The sequence below is a fragment of the Aedes albopictus genome, unplaced genomic scaffold (assembly GCF_035046485.1).
Source record: "Aedes albopictus strain Foshan unplaced genomic scaffold, AalbF5 HiC_scaffold_448, whole genome shotgun sequence".
In the NCBI taxonomy this organism is placed as follows: domain Eukaryota; kingdom Metazoa; phylum Arthropoda; class Insecta; order Diptera; family Culicidae; genus Aedes; species Aedes albopictus.
The window spans coordinates 3,685-25,000 of NW_026917252.1; the positions used below are offsets into that span (position 1 = coordinate 3,685).

At 51.3% G+C, this 21,316-nt stretch overlaps 1 protein-coding gene across 1 annotated transcript; it reads right to left on the reverse strand.

Annotated features, from left to right (window-relative positions):
- Nucleotides 1-6,105: 6,105 nt before the first annotated feature.
- LOC109415314 (low-density lipoprotein receptor-related protein 2) lies at nucleotides 6,106-21,316 on the reverse strand (the record flags this gene model as incomplete). The annotated part of the gene is given in 10 exon segments (XM_062843680.1): nucleotides 6,106-8,031; nucleotides 8,466-8,710; nucleotides 8,772-9,024; nucleotides 9,089-9,253; nucleotides 9,317-11,085; nucleotides 11,157-11,469; nucleotides 11,539-13,043; nucleotides 13,108-13,514; nucleotides 13,783-19,640; nucleotides 21,082-21,316. Coding segments are annotated over 10 exon segments (10,959 nt in total), but the record flags the coding sequence as incomplete, so codon positions are not given.

Sequence of the window (21,316 nt, forward strand, 5' to 3'; positions counted from 1 at the left end):
TTTTGTATGAAAATCGGCGTTTGTCCGATCAATTATGCACCACAGTGTACATATCATTGAAATAAAATATGTTTAGAAATACAACAGCTCAAGTTTTCAAAACATTCTGCACCATGCCCTCCTCTGCTTGTATGGGTCATATGAATAGGAACCCCAGCTGTTGTAACTGAGGTTAGGCCGAATCGGATTCCGTGAAGGTAAACACGCGTCCTTCTGCTTCCAACTCAGAACAATGAATGACGTTTATTTCAGTTATGAACATGATACATTGGTAGACCGGAGTCATGAGGTAATCAAGGTTATTATAATGAAAGGTAATACCATTTATAACACCAGCAAAGATTGGGAGTGATTTACCATTAGAGGCTTTATGCTTTATGCACAGACAAACAGACGTAACACTTGGAACATTTTTCGATGCAAATCATAGTCACGGAAACATATTCGTCCAATGCTAAAAGGACTATGTTTGGCCGACCACCAACTAGGTGGCGGTAGTGAGCAAACGTCAAACTCGAACAAAAACTATGCGAGCGCCACGGTTGGAGAGTTGGCCAACTATCAAATTTTGAAAAATGCCGTTAAATCGGTGTACGATGGAAATTATCAGAGTGTTACGTCTGTTTGTCTGTGCTTTATGTATCTTTAATCGAATTGAAGGGTCAGAATGCCGTTGGTAATGGTTCGGTTCTATATTCATCCTATTCGAAAACAAGCAGTTACGGTACTATGTTCACTTTTAATACAAATACAATAATAAGAATATAATCCTTTTGGGCTCTATCATTTATTTTACATATACACAGAAAGCCGCTTATCTACGACACAACTTACTAACAACAGTTTACTCAAGAATTCACTTACTCATCAAGTCTCTGAACGTCTAGGTCACTTGTTTATCAAATTACTCAACAACTCATTAACACATTCATTCAAAACAGTCACTCACTTACTCATCAGCCCATTAATAAATCAACTCACTTATCAAAACACTCGCTTATCATCTTACTCATTTACTCATCAACCCACACACTTGCAAAATCTTGCTCACCAAGTCACTTACTTACTCTTAAATTCGTTTACTCGGTTGATCTCTCATCAATTGATATAAATATTGATTGCTTGTTCAGTGCCTCCAGCAGTTCATCTTCGATTTGGGTTTAACGCAAAAGCACAGACAAACAGACGTAACACTCTGATAAATCCCATCGTACACCGATTAAACGGCCTTTTTCAAAATTTGATAGTTGGCCAACTGCCCAACCGTGGCGCTCGCATCGTTTTTATTTGAGTTTGACGTTTGCTCACTATCGCCACCTAGTTGGTAGTCGGCCAAACATAGTCCTTTCAGCATTGGGCGAATATGTTTCCGTGACTATGATTTGAATCGAAAAATGTTCGAAGTGTTACGTCTGTTTGTCTGTGGCAAAAGTGTTTTTTTTTCTAAATAGGCGATAACTAAGCCACTCACTTACTGACACACTAATTCAATCAAATTATTGGGATAACATATTGAAATAAAAAGTGAAACTCATCAACTCACTTACCAAAAATATTTCAAGCTTGCTTAAATTCTGAAAATTTTCACATATACCAGTCATTCAATTCAGCAACTTCTTTGTCATTATATTCAGTGCTGAAAATTTCATTTTGTCATATCTGGATTCAACCACCTACAGCTCATTTTAGAAGCTGAACCTGAGAATATGGTATATGAAAATCTTGTGGGGCTAGACCAGTTCTGCAAGAAAGTCACGGAAAAAACGCTATTTTTCGAATATTTAAGGTAAATGTCACGGACTACCTTTCAAAAATGCCAAATGATATTCACCGTGAATATCATTGGCATTTTTCGAAGGTAGTCCGTGACATTTACCTTAAATTTTCGAAAAATAACGGTTTTTCCGTGACTTTCTTGCAGAACTGGTCTAGCCGCACAAGTTTTTCATATACCATATTCTCAGGTTCAGCTTCTAAAATGAGCTGTAGGTGATTGAATTCAGATACGACGAAATGAATTTTTCAGCACTGATTATATTGGATCGGCTTCGTCATGCTTCACGACATTTGAGCCACTTAATTAAGTTAAAATGTTTATGTTTGGTTTATAAGCTCAACGCGCATTGCAGCAATATGTATTTGAATTCAGATTGCAAGTGCAAGTTGCAAAGAAATAACAGTTTTTGTTTAACTGGAAATTTCCAAATCACGTAACGAAAAAATCTAACCTTAACTAAACTTTACTTTTATGGAGGTTAACTGTCCACAAAAATAAAATGGCCTTAAAACTGTCGTTATAATCCTTCCAACTAGCTTTCATTTGCATACAAGGGGTTTTTTAGTTGGGCGCCATGTTACATCACACACAAGCTTAAAAGAAATAATGGCTCAACTTATTCTCTGGTAACTGATACCACTCTACACAATATTCTTCACTGAAACAAAATCGTGGGTACCAAAACGCGTCGTACCAAAAACGATGATGGTTATAGTGGTCTATAGAGCGGCTATGTACCGAGTTTGACAGCTGTGTCACCCCACTCATTCAATCGTCGTGATATTACAAGGGATTTTCCAGAGACTTCCCAGAGAGCCCAAAAGAAGGGGATTCCAAGGGGCTTCAGGCGTATCAGGAGATTTCAGGAGCCTTTTAAGGGCGTTTCGACAGATTTCGTTGGCGGTTCATTTAAATTATGGGGTAATGACGGCAACTATGGCATGGCGGCCACGGCACTTTTTTAGGGGAGAGCAAAGGATGGTTTCAGGGGCGTTTGAGGGGGTCCCAAGGGGCTTCAGAGGGGTACCTGAACGTCTCTTTCAGGGGGTTTTATGAGGCTTCAAAGGGCTCCGATAGGATTTCAGGGGCATTTCAGAGCGTCTCAGTGGGGGCGCTTCAGGAACGCTTTTAAGGGTCTCAGGGGCGTTAATGGCAATTTCAGGGGGATGTCCGGAGATCTCAGGGGTGTTTCAGAGGGTTACATAAACGCCCTTCAGGTTTAACCCTTTCGGGACGACTGTTTTCACCAACTTCGCCGCTGTAGAATGCGTCAGCGAGGTGCAAATGACCCAACCGTCCTGAAAGGGTTAAGGGAATCTCAGGGTCATTTCAGGTGGTTTTAGGGGGTTCCAGGAGGTCTCAGAGGCTTCTTTATAGGTCTTAGGGGCGTTTCAGGGGATCTTCAGGGATAGTTGTGCTTGCCTCACAATATACAAATTCATGCAATGGCAGGCAAAAAAACTCTTCAATTAATAGCTGTGGAAGTGCTCAAAGAACATTAAGTTGAAGCGAGGCAGGTCAAGTCCCAGTGGGGACGTAGAGCCATTAAGAAGAAGAAGAAGAAGACCAGTCAACACACGATTGTATATGATGTTGAATAGGATGCTAAAGTGGAGGCGATATGCGTACACTTCACACGCGTTCAAATGGAAGCATGTACGCATATAGCCTTCACTTTAGCATCCTATTCAACATCATATATAACTTCGTGTTAGCTGGGATGAGAAAATTTCAGGAGGCTTCAAGGAGGCCTCTGGGACGTTTCTCAGGGGGTTCCAGCGAAGTTTTGGAGGATCTCAGGGGGATTTAGGGGGTTCCAGAGGTCTGAAGGGCGCTTCATGGGTCTTACGGGTTGTTCCATCGGAGGAACAGCACATAATCGATAGGAAGGGAAGGAATCTTAGCCTTCAAAATGGCGGTGGCTTCCACTGAGGAGGAAAAGGCGATTGTCCACTAAAAACTACTTAACTTGACTATATTTCTTGACTGTATAGGTATAGGTTGGTGGTTGAATGGAGACTGTTCTTGTTCTGTTCTGCGTACGCAATCTTCTTGATGCTAGGGACTGTTGCATGCACTGCGCTGTGGGATGGTGGAAAATTCCATTTACATAGGCGGTACGTAGGGGCCCATATAGCCGAGGCGGTAAACGCACGGGTATTCAGCATGACCATGCTGAGGGTGACGGGTTCGATTCCCGGTCGGTCCAGGATCTTTTCGTAAAGGAAATTTCCTTGACTTCCTTGGGCATAGAGTATCTTCGTGCCTGCCACACGATATACGCATGCAAAATGGTCATTGGCAGAGGAAGCTCTCAGTTAATAACTGTGGAAGTGCTCATAGAACACTAAGCTGAGAAGCAGGCTTTGTCCCAATGAGGACGTTACGCCAAGAAGAGAGAGAGAGAGGCGGTACGATGGTTCGGTCGTCAACGACGGCTGGCACAAGGACACGCAGACACTCTGGTCGGTCGGTCGATCCTTGCATGATCGATAATTTACGTCGTCGCTCGGTGGGCAGGCACAGACAAACGCCATGGTGTGTGTGTAAGGATGATAGCGTGGTTGTTAGTCGGGGTTGGAGCCGTAATGTACTCGCGGCGACTCGAGGTTAGATTGGTTTGGGAGACACGATCAAAATCTGAATGATACTTCGCGTTGGGAGCAAACAGGGGTGTTTCGGAGGGTTCCTGGAGGCCTCAGGAACGCTTCAATGGGTCTCAGGAGGTTCCGTGCAAGTTCCGGAAGCTTTCAGGGGCGTTTCAGGGGGTCTCAGGGGAATTTCAAGGGATTTCAGTGAGTACCTGTAGGTTTTAGAGGCGTTTCAAAGGGATCGTTTAAGATTTCAGGGGCGCGTCAACAGGCTACAGGCGTTGACAAGGGGTACCAGGAGGTCTCAAGGGAATTTTAGGGGCTTCAGGTGGTTTCAGGGGGGTTGCAGGGGCATTTCAGAGGATTTCAAGAAGAGTTGCGGGACATGTCAGAAGCATTTCAAGAAGATTCCAGGGAGTTTCGGTGGTCTCAAGGGGTGTGAATGATGCTGATGAGGTTCTCAGGGGCGTTTCATGGGGCCTTATGGCAGTTTTGGGGACCCTTAGGGACGTTTCAAAAGGTATCGAGCGGTTCCAGGAAGGTTCCAGATGGTCTCAGTGGAATTTTGGGGGGTTTTATGGGAACCGGTAGATATCAGGGGCGTTTTAAAAACGTCCTAACAGGTCTGAAAGGCGTGTCAAGTGGGTTTAAAGTGGTACCAGGAGATGTGAAAAATTAGCTCCAAGTTGAAAGACGATTCATAAGGGCCTCAGAGAGTTTCAGTGATGTTCCAGAGGGACTCAAAGGGTCTCATTGGCGGTTCCAGGAGGCTTTTGAGACAGTTCAAAGGATCTCAGGAATGTTCCAGAAGCTCTGGAGATTCCAGGGGATACCAGTAGAACCTGACATCCCTCGGACACTCTTGAAACGCCCCTGAGATCTTTTAGTACCACCTGAAACTCAATGAAACGCCCCTGAGATCCCCTGAATCGCCACTGAGACGACCCTGAGGCCCACTTAACGCCCCTGAGATGACTCTAAGACCCCCTGAAGCTCCTTGGGACCTCGTTGAAAACCCCATACGACTTCCTTATACCTGAAACTCCCCTGAGGCCACCCTGAGACCCCCTTGAATGTTGCTGAGACCTCATGTACCACTTGAAATCCCCTGAGACGCCCCTTGAACCCTCTGAAACGCTCCAATATGACCCTAAGACCACCTTAAACGTCCCTAAACCCGCTGACCGACTACGTAGTGGCTAGATGCTTCTGTGGTCAATCAAACTGAAGCGTTCCTGTCAAACCAAAGTCCATCGAATGCGATTGCGTCGAACGTCACACTGGCACTGTTCGAGCTCTGGAAGGGAAGGAAATCGAACGTCTCCAAGCTGCAAGCGTTTGGCTGTCCAGTATTCGTTACTGTCCCGAAGGATCACCGAAAGAAGCTGGACGCGAAGGCGCGGAAAGGAGTGTTTCTTGGCTATGCTTGCAATAGATGATCATGATGATGATGATGATGATGACGGTTTGGACTACAGTGAAACCCACTCCCCTGTTCAACGGTCATCGATAGTGCTAGCCCTGCTATGGCTTGCTTGGACCACGGTGGAATAGTTTCAACAGGTTATGGGCCCAGAAGTGTGTTCCACAGCACGTATCGACCTGCGAGAAGGATTGGCCGCATGGGTCGCGGAAGATTTCAACTCTTAAGTAAACTGATCTGTAATTTCTGCCACTTCTGGCTACCAAAGGAGAGTTTCGGATTGCCTAAGAAAAATTGGAAAAGCCATTCAACAGTATCTTTAAAATATTTTTATTAAAACAGTTCTTTAAAATAATTATCTCTGTCTCTCTTCCCGATTCGGGCGACGAATGTATTATTACACATTCGCCTCGCAACTGTTGTTTCCGGGTTGTGTGTTCCGTCTGTCTGTCTCACCTTAATTCCGTCTTTCAAATATTGCTTTCTATCGTCTTTTCTCAGAATTGCCTGCGCTATAACGGATATGTCGTGGTTGGTCTTTATTCCTACAACTTACTGTTCCCTTTATGGCTTTTCCTCCATTTGAAAAGCAGTCTCGCCATATTATATTTTCATGGGATTTCCCTCCCCAATAAAGTGTATGCGCGTATAAAAACTTTCTTACATATCTGTCTCAGGCTGATGCTCTTACTAAGGCATTAGTTAGGAAATCACTCACTTTCAGTTACTCAACTGTAATGTAGAACGAACTCACGGGTAATAATTAGTACTTGTTTCATATAGTTTACACGGAGACGGTCGTCTCCTCTTTTTTTCGCTTAGGGGGCTCAATCGCAGTATGCCTTGCGGCATTCGACGGAAAAGTGCGGTGATAAGCTCTCTTTCTCTCACTCCAACGGTTTTTGATTGCGGACTTTTATTGGTGATCCGTCAAATTCAGGGGGAATGATTCTCTTGCTACTTTTGGACGGATATCTGGACTGTATAACTTGATCGATCGATTGAATGTTTGAATTCTTGACTTTTTTTCTTTCTCTCTGAAGGAATGTGTTTCTTGTTTTCTTGGAATATCACCTCTTTTACACTTTAAATGTGATTGTGTGATAAATATCTATATTTATCGCTCTCATTCTCGCTCATCTGCTCGCTCGCACACTCTCTGTCTCACATGCTCGCGCGAACAAATTTAAAACAACCATTTTGTCTCAGATCTTTTTCCTCTGGAGAAGATTCTTCTATGTATGTGTGCGGTACTGTGTGTGTTTGTGTGTATGTTTAAAGAAAGTCACTCTGGATTGCACAATCAGTCATCAATAGTTGTTACAACAGCTTTACTACTACTGTCAGAAGGCAACTCTTTTCAAAAGATTCAAAACATTCAAAAAAAAAAGTGATGCTTTCTTTTCTGTCCGTATGTGTATGTGTATGCTTGTCTCGGTTTCCCCGGGGAAGTTCCTCAAATCAGCTCTTTAGACAAATCGCGTTTTCCCATTTAAATGTATATAAATATCAGTTTTTAAAAATTTAACGATACTACACTTAGATTGTCTATGTACAAACGTTTCGTCAAAATATTCTTCTCAATTTACAAAGCCCGGTCACGCTCTTGCCCTTGTGTGCGTATGTGTGTGCGTGTACGTCCGTGCGCGCGTCCGTATCGGTGTGTATAAATATGAATAAGACAACTATTCTGTTCAACCCATTATGGAATGTTCGATCGATTTTAGTAGCATCCGGCGCACTCTTCCACATCATCATGAGCTTGGCTCCAATCAACAAAAGGTTAAAATCCAATTAAAAAAGAGTCATAAATATTTCCACACGCTTTGGGCGTGCACTTTTCGTCCAGTGTGTGTTTGTGTACAGTGCGTTTGTGTAAGTGCGAGCGTGGTGTCGCCTTCTTGGTGTACGTTTGATCATCACTCTTTCCTCCTCTGTTATGTGTGTCTGCGTGTGTTTGTGTTGTATGGGTGGAAGTGTGCGTGTTCTTGTGTCACGGTTTTCGGATTACAGGGACTGAAGTGCCCCCTATCAGCACTCGGATTTGTCCTCTTCCACCAGCAGTTGGGTATCCTTGCCGGTGTCGTGTGACGAAGGGCTCAGCTCCTTCGGACGCAGATTTAGCTGCGGTGACGTACGGTGCGTTATGCTACTGGGCGCCAGAATGGCCGAAACCGGTTCCGTGAACGGCCCACTTACGGCTTTACTGCCCTTGGGATCCATGGGAACCTCGTAGATTCCTACAAATGTGATCAAAATCGTTAGATTTGAGTGCGATTTTGGACGGCTCTGTTTCCTTGTTAGTGGAATAACGTTTTTCATCGATAAATGTTAGTTAGGATACGATGAACCAAAAATAAAAAAGATCGTAGGGCATATAGTCGTGGCAACTAAACTCACATTTGACAGGTTGTCAACAAAGAAAATTTTCACGGAAAGAAACGACTATCGATATGCATCGCTAGTGTAACAAGCGCCCTTGTACTTTTGATGGGCATGAAGACTTAGTAAAAAACTTCGACTTCGACTCCCATCAAACTTGAAATAAGAGAGAAGGATCCAGAACCACGTCCAGAACTCCGGTAAGTATTGCACCGTAAGGTCCCGTATTATGCCAAGTGATTTTACTGTAGTTTGCTAAGATGGTTGGGAACAGATTACTCACGAAACTCACCTGATCCGTTACCCATGCTGGGATCGGTCGTTCCGGACTGCACCGCATCGTACATCGGATTGCTGAAGTCCGTGTTTTTGGTGCTCAGCGTGTCCAGGCTGTAGCCGTCGAGTGGCGCTACGCCACCGCCGGCCGGTATCACCCCGGTCGGCGGCCGATTCGAGGGGAAATCGGGCGAGTTGAACTCCACGTTCGTACCCGGCCGGAACGATACGCTCTGCGAAGACGTCAGGCTCGGCTTGCCGCTGTAAACAAACGAGAGGAAGATCATCCGCTGTTCGCCAGTAACATCCGATAAGTACTCACAATGGCCTCTTCTTGATGATAAAGTACAGCCCGACGGTGGCCGCTATCAGGATGGCCACCAGGATCGGAATGTAGATCGCCGCGGCACTGCCGGGGGTGGATCCGAACATCCGTTCGCTGTAGAACTCGCAGTGCTGTCCGCTGAACTCCGGTAGACACATGCACTGTAGCCCGTTGCCGCTGTCGTCCTCCTGGCACTGGCCACCGTTCTGGCACGGGCAGATCTGCGGCAACGGTCTGGCATGCTCGGAAGCTGTATGGGAAGATCAAAAGTAAAAACTCACACCTTCAAACATCTGAATCTCCAGGATACTTACGTGCGTCGCACACAACCTCCACCGTGCTACGATGGGACGTCTGCTGGACGGTGTTGTCCGGACAGGCACAACGCCTACCACCAGGAACCAGCAAGCACAAGTGCGTGCACACATTCTTGAAGCACGGATTGTTCAGCGAGGTGTTGTAACGCAGATCGTGGTAGACTACAAAAGAAACAAACACATGATCATCTAAACTTCTTTTCAACCAACCCACCCCAAACTCACCCTTCAAACTCGAAGGATTGGCAAGGCTTCGCTGCACCGCCACTTGCACTCCCCGGCCAAACTTGTCCTGTCGTAGCAGCTCGCCGGTGTCCCGGGTGATCCAGTACAGGAACGACTCAAACACATCCAGCGACACCGGATGCTTCAGCATCTCGCCCTTCAGGATCGACCGGCGCATCGAACCATCCGGCTTCATGACCTCGATCGTGTTTAGCTTGGTGTCCACCCAGTAGACCATGTGATCCTGCGAGTAGTCGATGGTCAACCCCGCCGGATGCCGGATGGCTTCCGTAATCAGTGGTCGCCTCTTCGAGCCGTCCATCCAGGAAACCTCGATCTTCGGCGCGGATCCAGCGTCCGCCCAGAACATGCGTCCAAGCTGCGGATCCACAGCGATCGATGTCGGAACCTCCAATCCAGCGTTCACCAAAGCCCTACGATACCGTCCGTCCGTCTTGGCAACCATGATCCTTCCCCTAGGCTTCGATCCCGTACGATCCGTTTCGGCCCAGTACAAATTGTCCGCAACCCAATCCACGGCCAGCGCCGTCGGTTTCGAGTTACCCTTCATGTTCAGATCCTGAGCGAAACCGATCTTGACTTCCCCATTCCGGGCGTTCACCATGTAGCTTCGCTTGATCGTTTTGTCGTAGCTGTCCGCCCAGAAGATCATCTGTGTCGATGGACTGTAATCCAAGGCTTCGATCCTCTTCTCTCCTGCGATCACGTCGAACTGATCGTTGATCTTCAGATCGTACGCTCGAATCTCCGGACCACTGCTGAACACAACCGTCACGTCGTCCTTCACTGCTTTGCAAACTCCCGATACGGCATCTGCCAAGCGGAATCCATCGCGACACGAACAGGCGTAAGTACCGTTCAAGTTCGTACAGATGTGCGAGCACTTGTGAGTTCCCGTTGCACACTCGTCTATGTCCAGGCAGTGCTTCTTGTTCTCCCCATCGATGATGAATCCTGGATAGCATGCACAGATGTAGCCTCCGTCTGTTAAGTTGTGACAGTGATGCTCGCAACCGCCCTTTGTCAACGCCGAGCAGGTACTCGTATGGTGGCAGCCCAACTCATCCGAACTGTCTCCGCAGTCATCTGCGTAGTCGCAGATCTGCGCCCGATCGATACACTTCTTGTTCGCGCACTGGTACTGCGTGTACAGGTCGCACGGCTTCTGCCGAGTCGCACACAGTGTCATGTTATTCTCATCCGATCCGTCTCCGCAATTGTCCACTCCGTCGCATATCTGATACCTCGCAACGCACCGGTGGTTCGCACACTGGAACCTCCTCAGCGTATCGCAGTTGAAGTTCGTACACACGGAAGTGGCCTCGTCCGAATTGTCTCCGCAATCATCCGTACCGTCGCACAGATCCGACGGCGACACGCAAAGGTTGTTCGCACACTGGAACCGCGACTCCGGACAGTACCGACCTCCTGGGAACCTCGGCGGACATCCGATCTCATCCGACATATCGCGACAATCACGATCACCATCGCACCGGAAGTACGAAGCAATGCAGTGACCCGAGTTACACTGGAACGTTCCGTTCTTACACTGGAAGCCTTCGCAGTTGAACTCGTCGCTGTTGTCGCCGCAGTCGTCCTCGTGATCGCAACGCCATCTACTGGAGATACACTTACCGTTGCCGCAGCGGAACTCCGACTCGGAGCACTCCCGGTACTTGCCCTTGCACTGAGCGTCCGATTCGTCACTTCCGTCTCCGCAGTCGTCCGCGAAGTCACACATCCATTGCCTGTGAAACAAAAGCGTAGAATACGCGGTTATATCCACCCTCCTTGTTGAACACCCCCCGTAACAACTTACTTCGGAATGCATCGGTTGTTGTTACATTTGAAGTCCGTCTCCGTGTTGCACTTGGGGCAGTTCTCCGGCAGTTCATCGCTATTGTCCCGACAATCGTCCTTACCGTCGCAGAACAACCACTTCGGAATGCACCGGTAGTTGGACTGACCCGGACAGCGCGACCACCCGGTCGTACAGTTCCGCTGACGACACATGTACGCCGGCTCGTCCGAGTCGTCTCCGCAGTCGTTGTCGAAGTCGCACATCCACAGCTTCGGAATACAGCGCCCGTTCTTGCAGCTGAATTCCGTGTCCGGATCGCAGGCTCGTTTGTCTAGAATGGTCGGAAAAAAACTCGTGATACTTACATCCTTCACCGATCTATCAACACCCTAAAACTTACGGCAAATCTCCGGGTCCTCGTCGCTGCCGTCCTTGCAGTCCGCGTCGCCGTCGCACTTCCAGCTGTCCAGAATGCACCGTCCGCTCGAGCGGCACTTGAAGTCCGAAACCGGGCACGGCAGGTCGCAGTTCTGCTCGTCGCTGCCGTCGCCGCAGTCGTCCGTACCGTCGCAGATCGTCGTCGACGGGGTGCAGTTTCCGTTGCTACACTGGAAGGTTCCCGCCCGGCAGTGCCGTGCCGGACACGTTTCCGGTTCGTCCGATTTGTCCTTGCAGTCCGGTTCGCCGTCGCACTTCCAGAACCATGGAATACACTTCTCGTCGACGCCGCCGCAACGGTGCTGACCGGTTGTGCAGTTCGCAATACAGGTCTTCGAGTCCCGCGCCAGGTAGAACTGGTTCGGGCAGGCGCACTTGTAGCTCGGGGCGCCCTCTTCGATGTAGCCTTCGACGTTCAGGTAGGTCGACTCCAGGGGCGGTGCAAGGAGACACAGATGGGTGCAGCCTCCGTTGGTTGCGCCGCATGGGTTGTTGTATGGCAGCTGCCGCAGCGGATGGCTGATGTGGACATCGTAAGGTCTGTGCGTCGTATTTCTGATGATGGTGAAGTCCTGTCCGGTGAACTTGTTCGCGCGGATGATCGCCTTCAGGTTCCAATCCGTCCAATAGAGGTTGTCATCGAAGACGGACAGAGCGAAGACGTGCGGGACCTTGTTTCCGGATAGAACTATGTGGCGATGTCGACCTTCCAGATCGGAGAACGCTATGTAGTCCAAGTGAGCGTCCGCCCAGTAGATTCGATCGGTGAAGTAATCGATGGTCAGAGCGTTCGGCCAAGCGATGTCCTGCTCCCAGGTTAGGATTCGGGTGAAGTTCGATCCGTCCATACCCATCTTGGCGATGTAGGCCTGCAGATGCCACGAAGTGAAGTACAGATAGCCGATTCCGGGGTGCACCGCGATCGCCCGAGGATCAACGACTCCACTCCTCAAAGTCTTACGCTTCGTGCCGTCCAACTCGGAAACGTCCAAGTTCTTGGAATGCCTGTCCAACCAATACAGTTTACGACCAACCCAATCTATTGCAATACCTTCCAGACCATGAGAGTCATGCTTGATCACCGGAACCTTCTCGATTTTCACGTCATCCCGGATCGATCCGAACTTCGACTTGAAGATCGTCTTGGCCGTTACGTCACAGAAGTACATCTCCTCTTCCTTCATGTCGAAATCAATCGCCACCACGTTCATCAGATCCTGGTGGATCAGGTTGTACTGATGACCGTCAACGGACATGTTCCGCACGTAGTACTTGTTGCTGAAGATCAACCAGGGCTTCGTAGCGTCCTTACGTTTGCACGTATGTTCGTCGTTCTGCCGCTCGTAGTACCGATCGTCGCACTTGCAGTAGTACGATCCTGGAGTGTTGGAGCAGTGCTGAGAGCAGACTCCAGGCGTTTCGATACACTCGTCGATGTCCGCACAGGCCTTACCATCCTCCAACAACCTAGAGATCGATGAATTAGTGTTAGAAACCCCCAGAATACTCCCATCTTCTCCGCAATACTCACTTATACCCAGAATTACAATCGCAGAAGTACCCAGTGGGAGTATCCACACACTTGTGACCGCACCGGTGGATCTCCACCTTGGCGCACTCGTCCACGTTGCAGTGCAGCGGTTCATCCGACTCGTCCGAACAATCCGGCACCTTGTTGCACACCAGATGGCTATCGATGCACTGCCCATTGGTGCAGGTGAACTTACCCTGCGGACACGTATTGTTCTCCTTCTTGCAGTCCACCTCGTCCGAGTGGTCACCGCAGTCGTCCTCCCCGTCGCACCGGTACTGATTGCGGATGCACTTGAAGTTCTGGCAGGTGAACTCCTGCGTCGAACAGGTCTTGTACTGGCTGTTGCAGTTCTTGCCCTCGTCCGAACCGTCGCCGCAATCGTTGTCGTGATCGCATACCCATCCCTGCGAAACGTGAGGTTTACTAAGACACTGAGATTTGGACGGTTTTAGGATATTGAAGGTTTTCCAGGACAATTCGGAGTACTTAGTCTTACAGTGGGTCTTACATGAAATTCTCCGGGGGGCTATAGCACTTGAAAATGTTTTGAAATAGTTTAGAAACCTTGCAAGATATTATAGAACTTGCAGAACTTCAAGATCTAAACTCCAGGATAATTTGGAAACCTTAATGTCCTTTAAGTTTCAATGACCTTCCCAGACCCCCACTCACCTGATTGATGCACCGACCATTGGTACACGTAAACTGATCATCGCTGCACGGCTGAGGCGTCGGGCAGTTATGCAACGTCGTATTCTCGTCGGCTCCGTCCACGCAATCCGGATCACCATCGCAGATCCACTTTTTCGGGATACACTGTGCCCGAGCCCAGTTCTTGTTCTCGTTACACGTAAACTCGGTCTCCTCGTCACACTTCCTGTCGTTACACTGGTGCCTGTTATCTTCGTCACTATTGTCCAAACAATCGTTATCGCCATCGCAGATGTAGATCCGTGGAATACAGTTGCCATTGTCGCACGTAAACAGGTCGCCGAAGCACGTCCGGCCTTCCGATTTACAGTACTCTGGAGGCTCGTCAGCTCCATCGCCGCAGTCATCATCTCCATCGCAGTACCACGTGGCCGGAATGCACCGATGATTTGGGCACCGGAAGCTGTTCTGTGGACACGTGCGCTGCGCACAGTGCAGCGGATCTTCGTCCGAGTTGTCTCCGCAGTCGTTATCTCCGTCGCACAGCCAGTACGGTTCCACGCAGATGTTGGTCTTGTCACACTTGAGGTGATTCGCCGGGCAAGTCGTATTCTTCGGACACCGCTCGTGAGTTTCGTCCGAAGTGGCATTATCCTTACAGTCGTTGACTCCGTTGCACACCTGACTCTGCGGGATACAGCGTCCGTTGAGACACGTGAACTCTCCATCCACACACGGTGGGTACGAACAATTCTCCTCATCAGATCCATCCTTGCAGTCGTTCTCGTGATCGCACTTCCATGACTTGAAGATGCACCGTCCGTTGTTGCACCGGAACTCGTTCGGTCCGCACGAATGGAACGCGCAGTAGTTCGTGTCCTCGTCGGAGTTATCTCCGCAGTCGTCATCCCCGTCGCAAGACCACATCCTCGAAATACACTTGCCGTTCTGACAGTAGAACTTGCTCGAATCGCACGTATGGTTCTTCGGAGCGCACATCCTGCCTTCGTTGACCGGCTTGGTCGAATCGTCGCACTTGCACTCGGCCTTTCCGTTCAACCCCGGGTGACAGCTCTGAGCACACCCACCGTTGTTCTGCAGACACGGATTCGCCTGGCACTGCTGCCGGCTGTGACTGTACACGTGGATATCCCTCGGGGAGTCCTCCAACCTCTTCACCATCTCTATCATGTTCGCACCCGTGTGCTTCTCCGCTCGGTAGACACCCCTCAGCTGAAGATCCGTCCAGTAGATGTAGTTCCGGAACACGGTGATCGCGAACGGATAGATTGTGGCCGATACCAACACTTCACGGTCCTTGCCGTCCAACCTGGATCTCTCGATCTTCTCCCGCACCGCATCCGTCCAATACAGCATCCTCTCGTCGTAATCGATCGCCAAACCGCTAGGCTGCGACAGATCCTTATCGATGATCGCACGTTTCAGCGAACCGGCCATCGTCGTCCGGAAGATCTTACCCGAAGTGCCGAATCGGCCCCAATCGGTGTAGTACAGCGTGCCGTTGCAAGGATCCAGGACGATCGCACGTGGTCTCTCAACTCGGGTGATCATCACCAGGTCCGATCCATCCATGTTCATCGCGTAGATCGAGTTGTTCGAGCTGTCCGTCCAGTAGATCTTCTTCTGCGTCCAGTCGTACGCTATGCCTTCCGGATTGATACCTCGGGTGATAACCGGCTTGATGTTGCTGGCATCCGGCTTGTCGCCCTTGGTGTACGCGATCTTGGCCCATGGTCGGATTTGCGTGAAGAACAGCTTGTTGTCGGCGTAGTCGAAGTCAAGGCCGACGACGTTCGTTAGGTTGACGACCGGAGCGAATGGTACGTTGGTGGAAGCTGGGTTCAGCTCGATCGCTCGGATTTCCGTTCGCGTGGAGAACACTACGTACTCGTCGGCTAGTTCGCAACGGCGACCATCAGCGGATAGACGTCCGACGGAACAGTCGCACTTGAAGTTCGGTTTCTGGTTGGACTCTGGCGGAAAACTGAAGCACAGCTGGTCGCAGCCGCCGTTTCCGAGTCGCAGGCAGGGGTTGTTGTCATCGGTGGGTTGGTTGTTGATGTCGTAGATTGTGATGTCCCGCAGCTTCTGTAGGTTGGTGCGGACCTTCTCCGGGAGAGTGTTGTTTCCGGGGAATTTGGTGGCCTTGAAGACGGTCAACAGGTTGCGATCGACCCAGTAGATGTCGGTCAGATGGACAGCGATTGCCATGGGGTTCGCCAAGTTACGGCGAATGACCTGTCGGTTTCCGCCGTTGTAGGATATCTTCTGGATCATGTCCAGCTTGGAGTCGACCCAGTAGACGTCGTGCGTCAACATGTCCACGGTCAAGTCTCGTGGGTTGGAAATACCTGAGGTGACCACCGGAGTCCAGTTGGAGCCGTCCAGATAGCACTTTCCGATCCTAGGGTACTGACCGTAGTCAATCCAGTAGAGCAGTCGCTTGATAGGGTTCACCGCCAGCTCTCGCGGGGCGTCGTTGGTAGTCTTCACGATGATCTTCCGGTGCGTACCATCCAGCCAACTGACCTCGACGTAGTTTTCATGAGGAAATACGTTGGTGAAGTACATGTTGCCGGCGACCCAATCGATGGCGATGCCTCGGATTCCATTGCTTCCGATACCGTCCTTGATGATGCCCTGCAGTTCGGTGCCGTTCGGGCGAATACGGAAGATTCCGTTCCAGTGACCGCGGTTGTACTCAACCCAGTAGATCCACGACTCGCGGTACAGAATATCCACGTGAAGAATGTGATGACCAGCGCCGGTGATCGGCACCATGGCCTCCGAAGCATCCTTCAAACTGTATCCTCGAGTCATGTCCAGCTGGGAAACTACGGCGAACGTCTTGTACGGATTGCAGGATACCTCGTTGTCCTTCTTGTAACCCATGCCGCAAGCGCAAACCCGAGCTCCGTTGTCGTATGGAATACAGATGTGCTCGCAACCTCCGTTGTTCATCATGCAGGGATGTTGCAGCATCGATCGCTTCTTGTAGATGATCATGTTCTTCAGATCCGGTTCGTTGTCCATGATGGTCTTGGGGTTATCTCCGTTGGGAAGATCTACGCGTACGATTTTCTCGTACACCGGATCCATGAAGTACAGTCTGGACTCCAGGACACCAAGACCTCTCGGCTTGGAGATTCCATTCTGCTCTGTCAGAATTGTCTTCTTGTTGTTTCCATCGTAATCGATCGACACTACCTCCGGTGGATGCTGCGAACTGTAGTACACCATCCGCTTCTCGATATCCAGGGTGATCGCCTCCGGGAACTGCACAGTTTCCTCCAAGATCATTGGATTCGATCCATCCATATTGGCCATGGCGACCTTGGTCGGCACTCCATAACCACCTTCGTCGATCCAGAAGATCTTTCCATTGGTAGGATCAAGCGCGATCTGCTTCGGCTTGGAAACCGAAGTCCTGTTACCGTCATTGACCAGCACAACCGTTCGGTACTTGACCTTCCCATCAACCTTGATTGCTTCAATGTTACTCGCCAGCCGGTTTCCAATGAACAGATTCCTTCCGATCCAGTCGAACGCGATCGTGTAGGCCGCTCCGACCAGTCCGTTGTCCACGCCCAAGAAACGCGTCTTGTTGCCTCCTCCGTACGGCGTAATGTAGATCGTGCAGTTTTCGTCGTCTTCCTCCTTGCCCTGAACCCAGAACAGCGTCTCTCCCTTGCGATCGTAATCCACGCTGATACCGCTCTCAATACCCACAACTGGGATCATGCTTCCGGCACGGACGTCACCACCGTTGAAGGGCACGTCCACGATCTGGTTGTTCCGGAGTACCATGAGATAGGCGTTCTCCTCTTCGACGCAGCGTCCGTCGGTCATCAACTTGTAGCCCGGTTTGCACTTGCAGGAGTAGCCGGATTTCTCCGACGGGCTGAGCAGACAGATGTGCTGACAGGTTGCCATCTTGCAGGGGCTTTCGTACAGCGGTTGGAGGGACGGATGGTGGACGTGGATCGATAGCGGTTGGGAGATTAGGTGGCTGACTACGGTTTGATTGCTGCCGCGATACTTGTTCGCCGATAGAACTCGGTTCAGCTGCCGGTCCGTCCAGTAGAGGGTGTCCTCGAACAGCGAGAGGGAATGGGCGTGCAGTAGGTAGTGACTAGCGGCTAGCACCTGTTGACGACCTGTGCCGTTGTAGTAGCAGAAGTCGATGAAGTCCAGCTTGGAGTCGGCGAAGTAGACACGCTGCGTAGAAATATCCAGGGTCAGTCCGTTGGGCCAGTAGATCTTGGTGTTGATGATGGTTTCACGCATGGTTCCGTCCATGCCGATACGTTCGATGCGGGGGTTCTCACCCCAGTCGGTCCAGAACAGGAACTTGGCGTTCGGGCTCGGGTCCAGGCACATTCCACGAGGTTGGGTGATGTTCTCGCGAACCAAGACCAAGCGATTTGACCCATTCTCGCTGCAGACTTCAATCGTGTTCAGCTTGCTGTCCAGCCAGTAGAGGTTTTGACCTATCCAGTCGTACGCCAGGCCTTCAACCAGATCAAGGCCGGTGGAGATGATCTCCCGAGGTTCCTGACCGCGATCTAACCGGGAGATCTTCTTGAGTTTCATGTCGCTCCAGAAGATCGTGCCGGTGTGCATGTTGGAAGCAGTGGCAACCACGTTTTCTACGATGATCGGTACCCGTTCGAGGCCTTGTTCGTTCAAGTCCGCAACCAAGATCGAGTGACGGTTGGAAATGATCAGGAAGGCCGACGAGTGGTTCACCGCCTTACAGGTGTGCTTGTTCGGTTCTAGGATGTAGCCATCCGTACAAGAACAGAAGTAGGATCCCTTAGTGTTGGTACAGATCTGGGAACACAGGCCCGGAGGATCGCACTCGTTAAGATCTTGACAGGTAAAGTTGTCCGCAGCGAGTTCTTCTCCTGGAGGGCAGATGCAGAGAGCTCCCAAAGGAGTCTTCTGGCAACCGTTGGAACACAGGCCGGTTTGATGTGTGCATTGAGCCAGGTCGCAACCCAAGCCTTCGTCAGCTCCATTAGGGCAGTCTTCAACGTCATCGCAAACCGAAGTCAGGTTGACGCAGCGTTCGGTTATTCCAGGACATGCCCATTGACCATGCGGACACTTCAGCGGTGGCGTTACGCAAGCATGCTCAGTACTCTCATCAGATCCATCACCACAATCGTCCTTACCGTCGCAGATGTACGACTTGTAGACGCACTTGGAGTTCTTACACTTGTAGAAGTTGTTCGGGCAGGTGATCTTGCCGCAGTCCTCCTCATCCGAGTGATCCTCGCAGTCGTTAGATCCATCACAATGCCACGCCACCGGAATACAAACTCCGGAAGACTTGCACCGGAAGTGCTTCTCCAGGTTGCACTGATTCGGCTCCATCGTCGGACACCCAAGCTCGTCACTTCCATCGTTACAATCCGGAATTCCGTCGCATTTGTACGTCTCCTCCACGCACTGCCGTAGATCATTGCACTTAAACTGATTGGCCAAACACGTGATCGGCGGACAGTCCTTCTCGTCCTGCTTGTCGAAGCAATCGTCATCTCCATCGCACACCCAACTCTGCGGTATACAATGCCCCGTCCGTGGACACGTAAACTGGAAGTACGCGCAGGTCTTCTCCGCACAGAAATCACCCTCATCGGATCCATCGCCGCAGTCGTTCTCGCTGTCGCACTTCCAGATGTTCGGAATGCAACGTCCATTCTCGCAGGCAAATTGGGACGCAGCACATGTCACGTTGCCACACTCGAACTCGTCCGAATGGTCACCGCAGTCGTTCTCGTGATCGCATCGGAAGTTCAGCGGGATGCACCGACCCGATTTGCACTGGAACTCGTTCGCTCCGCAAGTCGGTTCTGGGGATAGGAAGAAGAGACGGTTAGTTAATCGGCAGTACGGCAACAGGAGCCGCTTGGCACCTGGACCCTCTTGGCACCGGGAGCCACTTTACACCAGGAGTCACTTGGAATCAGGAGCCACTTGGCACCGGGAACCACTTGAAACCAGGAGCTGTTTGGCACCAAGAGCCTCTTGGCACCGGAAGCCGCTTGGCACCAGGAGCCGCTTGGCACCGGGAGCCACTTGACACTGGGAGCTGCTTGGCACCGGGAGCCTCTTGGCACCGGGAGCCGCTTGGCACCGGGAGCCGCTTGGCACCGGGAGCCGCTTGGCACCGGGAGCCGCTTGGCACCGGGAGCCACTTGGCACCGGGAGCCACTTGGCACCGGGAGCCACTTGGCACCGGGAGCCACTTGGCACCGGGAGCCACTTGGCACCGGGAGCCGCTTGGCACCGGGAGTCGCTTGGCACCTGGAGCCGCTTGGCACCGAGAGCCGCTTGGCGCCGGGAGCCACTTGGCACCGGGAGCCGCTTAGCTCTGGGAGCCGCTTGGCACCGGGAGCCGCTTAGCTCTGGGAGCCACTTGGCACCGAGAACCACTCAGCCCCGAGATCCGCTTGGCACCGGTAGCCGCTTGGCACCGAGAGCCGCATGACACCGGGAACCACTTGGCACCGGGAGCCACTTGAAACCAGGAGCTGTTTGGCACCGGGAGCCACTTGACACTGGGAGCCGCGTGGCACCGGGAGCCGCTTGGCACCGAGAGCCTCTTGGCACCGGAAGCCGCTTGGCACCGGAAGCCGCTTGGCACCAGGAGCCGCTTGGCACCGGGAGCCACTTGACACTGGGAGCTGCTTGGCACCGGGAGCCGCTTGGCACCGGGAGCCGCTTGGCACCGGGAGCCGCTTGGCACCGGGAGCCACTTGGCACCGGGAGCCACTTGGCACCGGGAGCCACTTGGCACCGGGAGCCACTTGGCACCGGGAGCCGCTTGGCACCAGGAGCCGCTTGGCACCGGGAGCCACTTGACACTGGGAGCTGCTTGGCACCGGGAGCCGCTTGGCACCGGGAGCCGCTTGGCACCGGGAGCCGCTTGGCACCGGGAGCCACTTGGCACCGGGAGCCACTTGGCACCGGGAGCCACTTGGCACCGGGAGCCACTTGGCACCGGGAGCCACTTGGCACCGGGAGCCACTTGGCACCGGGAGCCACTTGGCACCGGGAGCCACTTGGCACCGGGAGCCACTTGGCACCGGGAGCCACTTGGCACCGGGAGCCACTTGGCACCGGGAGCCACTTGGCAACGGGAGCCGCTTGCACCGGAAGCCGCTTGGCACTGGGAACCGCTTGGCATCGGGAGCCGCTTGGCACTAGAAGCCGCTTGGTATCGGAAGCCGCTTGGTACCGGGAGCCACTTGACACCAGCAGTCACTAATAGAGCTTCCCCTGAATACTTACTTGTACAATTCTGCTCCTCGTCACTATTATCCAAACAATCGTCGTCTCCGTCGCAGATCCAGCTCTTCGGGATGCACCGCTGGTTGTTGCACGTAAAGTCCCACGTGTTCGGACAGGACTGCACCGGAGGTTCCGCGTTCGGATCGGCGAAGCAACTCCTTCCGTCATCTCCCAGCCGCTCACCGTACGGACAACCGCACTTAACCGTCAGCCCGTTGGAGTTGTTCCGCGGAAC